General features: G+C 42.1%; 1 protein-coding gene across 1 annotated transcript; it reads right to left on the minus strand.

Moving 5' to 3' along the window:
* Positions 1 to 499: 499 nt before the first annotated feature.
* LOC109928062 (histone H2B 7-like) lies at positions 500 to 6,223 on the minus strand. The gene is made up of 2 exons (XM_048594139.1): positions 6,131 to 6,223; positions 500 to 1,398 (listed from the first exon to the last, which is right to left on the minus strand). The coding sequence occupies exon 2, from the start codon at positions 1,198 to 1,200 to the stop codon at positions 820 to 822; it is 381 nt and encodes a 126-aa protein (XP_048450096.1). The 5' UTR covers positions 1,201 to 1,398; positions 6,131 to 6,223; the 3' UTR covers positions 500 to 819.
* Between the last annotated feature and the right edge of the window lie 2,504 nt (positions 6,224 to 8,727).

Below are 8,727 nucleotides of genomic sequence, written 5' to 3' on the forward strand. Positions count from 1 at the left end.
ACCTCACATAACGTTCTTCCAGGTGAGCGTGTTTAAACATTAAACAATAGTTTAAAGTTGCCGTCCCTATTGTCCTTGATCAGACTTCAGCCACAGTTTCACACTTGCTATCGCAATCCGGCAGCTATTCTGGCTTTATCTCAGTTCACTATGAAAGCCTCTCATCGACAGCTGAAAGCCTCATTTACAGCATTCTGCAAAAATCAGACGAAGTCTCAGTGGAGTTTTGAAAATTTAATGAAAAAGGACAAGTAAATTGCAAAATCTATTCGTGGGACACGAACGGTTACTTTTCTTTCCAGGGGGTGAAACTCGTGTTTCATACCCCACGGGGCACTGTAGCTTCTGCCCTGCTCAAGGGTTAAAGAGTAACTGGAAAATATAGAAGTTGCTGAAAAATGACTCCGTGACGATAAGTATGCTCTCTATACATGCAGGGAAAAGAGACTGGGTATGTACGCAACCGAGAATAAAGGGCAGAGGCTAAGGGACCGCACGATAACTTTTAGAACTTTTATTAAAAAGGAACACAAAGCTTAGAGACATTAATTATACAGACCCAGAATCAATTACTAAGTTAAAACTTCATTTCTGAAGAAGGGTCTCGACCCGAAACGTCAGCTTTCCTGCTCCTCTGATGCTGCTTGGCCTGCTGCGTTCATCCAGCTCTGCACCTCGTTGTCTCAGATTCTCCAGCATCGGCAGTTTCTACTATCGACGTTAAAACGGTTCAGCTGTTTCAGTGAAATTGTGGGTGGCTCTTAAAAGAGCCGTTGGGTCTCGGATTTATGTGTGCTTTCAGCACCATGAAAAAGTATCTCACTTGGAACTAGTGTACTTGGTCACCGCCTTTGTACCCTCCGACACGGCGTGCTTGGCCAGCTCCCCGGGCAACAGCAGCCGCACGGCGGTCTGGATCTCCCGGGAGCTGATAGTGCTGCGCTTGTTGTAATGGGCCAGGCGGGAAGCCTCCCCCGCGATGCGCTCGAAAATATCGTTGACGAATGAGTTCATGATGCTCATGGCCTTGGAGGAGATGCCGGTGTCGGGGTGAACCTGCTTCATCACTTTGTAGATGTAGATGGAGTAACTTTCTTTCCTGGATCGTTTCCTTTTCTTGCTGCCTTTCCCTGGCGCCTTCTTGATGATTTTCTTCGCGCCCTTCTTGGAGGTTGGCTGCGATTTCTTCTCATCCGCCATACCGACAGTCACTTTCAGATACAGAACAAAGGAAAGCGGGCTCGGAGCTCGCTTTTTATAGCCTGACGGCGTCAGCAATGCTAATGAAGGATGGGGGAAATCCTTGTTCCTGATTGGGTAGTTCACAAAAATGTCAGACCATGAGATTAGCCTTTCTGTGATTGGTTAGTGTGGGACACAATGTGGATCTGTCAGGATCTGCAACGAAATGTGAAACACAAACCGAAATTTTGGACACGGATCAAACTCCTTGCTCACTCTAAATTTAACTAGTTATTGTCATTTAATGATATTTTGAACACAGTACCTGAGAGTTTTTAATTGCGACAATGTATTTATTCTGCTCACAGCAACCTTTTGTGTGTAACATTAGTTTCTTTCATTACTCTGCGAGTTCTGCATTACACTGTGAGCAGTATTGTGTTGTTAAGAGATTGAGGTTTAATGAGGGATAGTTTGTCGAATATCTGTCAGTCTCTGCTATATGAAAATGGGAGTGCAGTTATCCATCTGACACTGTCTGTTGATGCAGTGTGGATGATTATTACTCTCTCACAATCTGTTCCTGTCATACAGTCATAAAGATGTACAGCACTCTTGGGTCCACCTCATCCATGGCAACCAGATATCCTAAATTAATCTCGTCCCATTCGCCAGCATTTGGCCCACATCACTCTAAGCCCTTCCTATTCATATACCCGTCCAGACGCCTTTTAAATGTTGTAGTTGTACTCTCAGCTAATTCCAATTGCCTGCATTTGGTCTATATCCCTCTAAAACCTTCCCATTCAAATGTTTTTTCATTGCTGCTATTGCCTCAACAACTTTCTCTGGCAGCCTATTCCACATATGCACCACTCCCCCTCAGGTCCTTCTTAAATCCCTCTGTTATTTTTGATAACCTTCCTCACTATCAACAATACCTCCTAATTTTGTATCAAGTCCATGCCAACCCTCAGAGCATCCCACCCGGACCAATCCCCATTATAACCCACCTAACTGACATATCCCTGAACACTACGGGCAAATTCCCAGAGCCAATCCACCTAGAGTGCACATCTATGAACTGTGGGAGGAAACCGGAGCACCCAGAAGAAACCCATGCAGACACGGGGAGAATGTGCAAACTCCACACAGACAATTGCCTGAGGATGGAATCGAACCTGGGTCCCTGGTGCTGTGAGGCAGCAGTGCTAACCAATGAGACACCGAGCCACCCAACAAAGGCCTCAGCATCAACCCCTGTGGCACACCACGAGTCACAGGCTTCCTGTCCGAGAAACAAGCTTCAACCATCACACTCTGCTTCCTAACCATTGAGCCAATTTTGAATCAAATTAGCTCGCTCTCCCTGGATCCCTTCATTACTAGCCTGCCGTGCAGGACCTTGTCAAAGGCCTTACTAAAGTCCATACAGACTACATCCACTGCCCTCCCCTCATCTCTCCACTTGGTTACCTCTTTGAAAAACTCAAAGATTTGTCAGATGTGCCTCCCTGCACACAAATCCATGCTGACTATCCGTAATCAAACCTTGACTAGCCAAATGTTCATTGATCCTGTCACTCAGTATCCTCTCCAATAACTTACCTACCACTGATGTTAGGCTCACTGGCTGGAAGTTCCCTGGATTCTCTTTGCTCCCTTTCTTAAACAATGGAACAACATTAGCCATCCTCCATTCTTCCAGAACTTCACCAGTGGCTAAAAATGAAGCAAAAATCTCTGCAAGGGAAGGGCCTCTGCAATTTCTTCCCTAGCTTCCCACAAAGTCCAAGAATGGACTTGATCAGGCCTCGGGAATTCATCCACCTTAATACGATCTAAGGCTGCAAACACTTCCTCTCTGGTAACATGTATGTGGTCCAAAATATCTCCACTTCCTTCCCTTATTTCCTTAGCATCCATGATTCTCTCCTCAGCGAACACTGAGGAAAAAGATTCATTAAAAATCCTCCCCATTTCCTGTGGCTCCACACATGGACCACCATCCTGATCTTTAAGGGGACCTCTTCCCTCCCCAGCCAACCTTTTACTCTTAATATAGCTATACAGCCTCTGGGGATTATCTTTAACCTTTTCCGCCAGATCCATTTCATGCCATCTTTTTGCTCTTCTGATTTCCCTCTTATGTGTGCTCCTACACTTTTTATAGTTATCTAGGGATTCACTTGAGCCTGAGAGCTTAAACCCAAGGTATGCCTTCTTCCCTTTCCTGACCAGACCCTCAATATGTCAGGTCACCTTCTTCTGTCATTTCTGTTGTCCAAATGTGTGACATTATTAGTCTGTACCTTTCGATCTGTGCTATGTGAATGTGTGGGTGTAGTTCTCAATCTGTGCCTGACAGAAAATGCATGAGTGTTGTTACTCGTACCTACATGTCCATTCTGTTGTATCAATACAAGAGTGCACGCATTAGTCTGTACCTGCCAATTTCTGCTCTGTCAATATGTGAGTTTAGTTTCTGTTAGGCAGATGTGAGAGTGTAGTTATCACCCTGTACCTGTCAGTTTGTCAGACTTGAATATGTGAGTGTTGTTATCCATTGACGCCTGTCAGTTTCTGTAACATGAATGAGCAAGTGCCATTATCAGTCCATACTATTCACCTTCTGCTGTGTGAAGATGTGAGTTCATTCTCAGTTTCTACCAGTCAGTTTCAGCTATGTTAATATGAGAATCTGTACCTATCAGTTTCTGTGAGATGAATTTGTGAGTGCAGTTTTCAATATGTAACAGTGAGGTTCTGCTCTGTGAATACTGGAGTATAATCATATATCTATACCTGTTAGTTTATGCTATGTGAAACTGAGAGTGTAATCATCAACCTGTTCCTGTCAGTTTCTGCTATCTGGGTACCTGAGTATAGATATCATTCTCTTTCAATCAGTTTCTACTCAGTGAATATGTTTCTGAAATTATCAGTCTATCCATGATACTGTTTTGCTATGTGAATGTTTAGTTATCAATTAGTTATCAATTTAGTTATCTGTCAGTTTCAGTTACGAGAGTCTGAGAGTGTAGTTATTACAGTTTTTAATACATACTGATCAGGTACTCAACTACAATAGCAATTATCCCAATACCCCACTAATGGAGCTGCATCAAAACACTGTTCAAGTGAGCCACAACACACTGCAGCACCCAAAGCTGCGTAAAGCCAAGGAAGAACACTGATACAGTGTCTGTAGAAACGACGGTTACCTGAAAAGCGTAGTCCGTCGATACCTACACAACAGATGACAAGTGGATAACACAACACGTCCAGAGACACTAGTCACCCGACCATACATGAAGAACATATCAGAAATGACCACCATATGACCCCGATCCAACAACCACAACTGACAGAACCAACGTTATTTACAACATATCATGCAAAGACGCCAAAAACATTACAAAGGCCAAACTGGTAGGAAACTAGCCATCAGTATTCAGAAACACCAACTAGCTACCAAGAGACATGACCAACTATCACTCATCTCAATACACATGGACAAAGAGGGACAGTAATTTGACTGGGACAACGTAGTCATCGTAGGACAAGCCAACCAAAGACATGCACGAGAATTCCCGGAGGTCTGACATTCAAACTGGAATGCCATTAACAAAACGTAGAGCAGGACCCCATATACCAACCATTAAGAAACAAATCCGGAAGTGATGCCGCCCACCCCAGCAAACTGCAGCACATGGACAGCAAGCAGGGCAGAACAGCAACACATCACCAGAGGTGCACTGAAGGTATTATGTAGTATGGTGACAAAATGTCTGTAAACAAATAACAACAAGCTCAGCGAGCAAGTCAACAACAGCATAGTTATTAATCTGACCCCGACAGTTCCTGCAATGCAAGTGTGACAGCAATTATCAATGTGTACCTGTAAGTTTCTGCCAGTTGAGTGCCACTGTTCTCAATCTCTGTAAGTTTCTGCTTGGTGACCATGTGAGTGCAGTTATCAATAAGGACCTGTCAGATTCTGCTCTGTGAATGAGAGTAGTTATCAAACTGTACCTGTCAGTTTATACCACGTGCAACCAGGAAGGCTGACTCCAGCATCTGCAGTTCTTGCTGTCTCCAAATTATTACCAATCTCTTCCTGTCAATTTCTTCTATATGGATATGTGCATGTACAGAAACCTGTACCTATCAGTACCTTACAATTTGCAAGTAAAGTTATCAATATGTACCTGTGAGAATCTACTTTGTGAATATTTGAGTATAGTTATCAAACTGTAACCGTCAGTATTTTTTAAATCTGTGGATATGTGATTGCAGTTACAAATCTGTACCTGTCACTTTATGCTCTGTGAAATTGGGAGTTGTCATCAATACGTACCTGCCAGTTTCTGCTATGTGGATATGTGAGTGTAGTTATTGTTCAGTTGCTGTCAGTTTGCTATGTGAATGTGAGTGTTGTATACTAACGTGTGCATACCAGTTTCTATGATGTGAATATGTGAATGTCTTTATCAATCTTTACCTGTCAGTTTCTGCAATGTCAATATGTGAGTCTCGTCATCATTTTTTTTTGTCTGCATTTGCAATACAAATGAGTGAGGTTAGGTATCAATCCATACTCGTCACTTTCTACTTGTAAAAGTGGCTTAATTGTCAGCAGCCAGTAATATTATCGGTGGAGGTGTGATTCATTATGTGATAGTTGTTATTAGAGTAATTTTACGTAGATTTCTTTCAGTTCCTGAGTGTATACTTTCAGTCTATCCATCTTCAAAAACGGTGTAAACGTCAATGGGTGATGAATGCTGAAATTTGTTGGAACTGGGTATTTTGAATGGAGAGAAAAGAAAAATAAAGTTTCATTTCCTCCAACTTATCTGTTGGAAATTAAGCTCATTGTGTGGCTAATTCAATCTGCTCTGTGACTGTGGAAAGGGTGTTCTATGCTCTGACAGTGGGAACATACCTGCTGTTTGTCAGAAGGATCTGGTCACACTTGGCTTTGTACTGAAGAAGTGTTACTTTGTCTTGTTCCTTCAAGTGTTTTTCTGTAGGAAGACAGAAGAGATAGCTCCTATAAACCAACATCAGTTGGGTTTGACAATGTTTAACTGTTCAACACAACACTTAGTTAATAATCATTTGGATATTTTATTATCATCCAGGAATTCTAACATAACTATGGGTCTGATTCCAATCTTGCCCTGAGCTGCTTCTTGTCTGATCATTTTTAAGGACTTCAACACCATTTGAGTGAGGTCCCGAAAGTCACCGATACCTGTCCATGACTGCAACTACCTAATACAAAATTGTCTGTGGATATGAGTTTAGTTATTGATCTATTCATGTCAGTTCCTACTTGTTGAACCTGTGAGTGTAGTTTTCAATGTGTCCCTCTAAATCTTTGGTAAATTATTTATGTATTACACAGCGGAGACTAACAGGGACAGAATGATATAGAATGATAGATCAACTTAAATGATACAGCACAGAAAGTGGCCATTTGGCTCATCATGTCCATGCTGACCCGAACACCACCAGATGGCCATCATAATCCCATCTTCCTGCACACATCCCATAGCCCTGCAGCTTACAGAACTTAAGGTGGAAGTCCAGGTATGTTCTTACAAGAGTTTAGAATCTCTGCCTCCAGCACCAACTCAGGCAGCGTATTTGAGATAAGCACCATTTCATAAAAATGGTTTTCCTCCCATCATCTCTCATCATCCTGCCACTTCACTTTAATCTATAACCTATGGTTTTTAAACTCTCTGCCAAGGGAAACAGGTTCCCGCTGTCTACTTTATCTCTCCCCATCCCAACTTCACATGCCTCAATCATGGCACTCTCAGTTTTCACTGTTCAAAGGAATACAGCCCCAACCTCTACAATCACTCCTCATAGCTACAACTCTCCAGCCCTGACAACATTCTAGTAAAACTTCTCTGCACTCTCTCCAGAGCAATAACATCCTTCCTGTAATGTGGTGACCAGAGCGGCACACAATACTTCAGTTCCAGCCTCACCAGTGTCTTAAGCAGTTTCATTGTTATACCCCTACTTTTGTGTTCTATACCTCTGCCAAAGAAGGACAGCATTCTATATACCTTGTTTAACAACCTTATCCACCTGTACTGCTATTTTCATAGTCTGGTACACTTGCACCAAGACCACTCGCGTTATCTACAATCTCCCCACCGCCTCATGTCTTCCTATATATTGTGGTTTCACCTCCTGAAATGCATTACCTCACACTTATCAGAGTTGAACTCCATGTACCACTTATCTGCCCCTTCCACCAAACCATCTGTATCATTTCGGAGCGGATAGCTATCCTCTACACATCCACTACAAGGTCAATTTTTGTGTTGTCTGCAAGTTTCCCAATTGTATTCCCCCATGTTCAAGTCCAAATTGTTACCATATAAAATAAACAGCAGAGGTCCCAATACCGAGCTGTGTGGAACACTACTTGAAACAGCCTTCCATTCACAAGGGCAGCCATCAACCATTACCATCTGATTCCTGTTGCTGAGCCAACTTTGCTTCCAATTTAACACATTGCACTGTATCCCATGAGCTTTTCCATTTCTGATTCATCTGCCGTGTGGTACTTTGTCAAATGTCTTACTAAAATCCATGTAGTTTACATCCATTACACTACCCTCACACATTCACGTGGCATTCACTGACAGGTATTGATTGATAACTAAAATCACATATCCACACTGTGAAAATTGACAGGGACTGATTGATAAATGCAATTGCGTCTTCACACAGCAATTAGTGTCTGTTTCTGCTATATAGATATGTGAGTTTTGTTATTAATCTGTTTATGATAATGTATGAACATGCAATGTGAATATTTGAGTGCAAATTTCAATCTGTATCTGTCTGTTTCTGCTCTGTGAACCTGAGAATGTAGTTATTCATCTGCAAGTATCAGTTTCTGCGATGTGAATAGAAAAATGTAGTTATGAATTTGTAACTCTCGGTTTCCTCCACTTGAATATGTTATCCATTTCTACCTGTCATTCTTGGCTATGTGCACATACGGACATTGTTATCAATCTGTCCCTGTCATTATCTGCAGTGTGAATGTTGAAGTGCATTTATAAACGTTTTCCAGTCAGTTTCTGCGTCGTGAATATGGAAATATAATTATTAATTTCTCCCTGTCAGATTCTGCTCTGTGAATATGAGTGCGTAGTTATTCCATGTTTATGCCATGTGAGGCTTGGGAGTGTTACTGTGAGTCTCTTCCGATCAGTTTCTGCTTTATGAATATGAGAGTGTAGTAATATCGTCAAAGAGTCATACAGCTGGGAAACAGACCTCTGGTCCAACAGTCTACACTGACCACAAGTACCAATTTCAATTTTTCTTTTCAGCATCCGCCTGTTGTACGAGAGAGAGTTTTCTAATGTGCTGCCAATCTGAATTAAAGATGGGTATTGGTCTAAGTCACACTGTCCTTTTCTAAATGTCTGCTGGTGTTTCTAGTTCTGCATGTACAGTCTGATACCCTTTATGAGGTGGGATTAATGTATTATAAATTAGTTT

The sequence above is a fragment of the Rhincodon typus genome, unplaced genomic scaffold (assembly GCF_021869965.1).
Source record: "Rhincodon typus isolate 14 unplaced genomic scaffold, sRhiTyp1.1 hic_rhity00006315, whole genome shotgun sequence".
NCBI lineage: Eukaryota > Metazoa > Chordata > Chondrichthyes > Orectolobiformes > Rhincodontidae > Rhincodon > Rhincodon typus.

What these genes read in the sequence shown, in the direction of transcription:
- LOC109928062 (XM_048594139.1), bottom strand. Translation starts at nt 1,200, where the DNA reads ATGGCGGATGAGAAGAAATCGCAGCCAACCTCCAAGAAGGGCGCGAAG.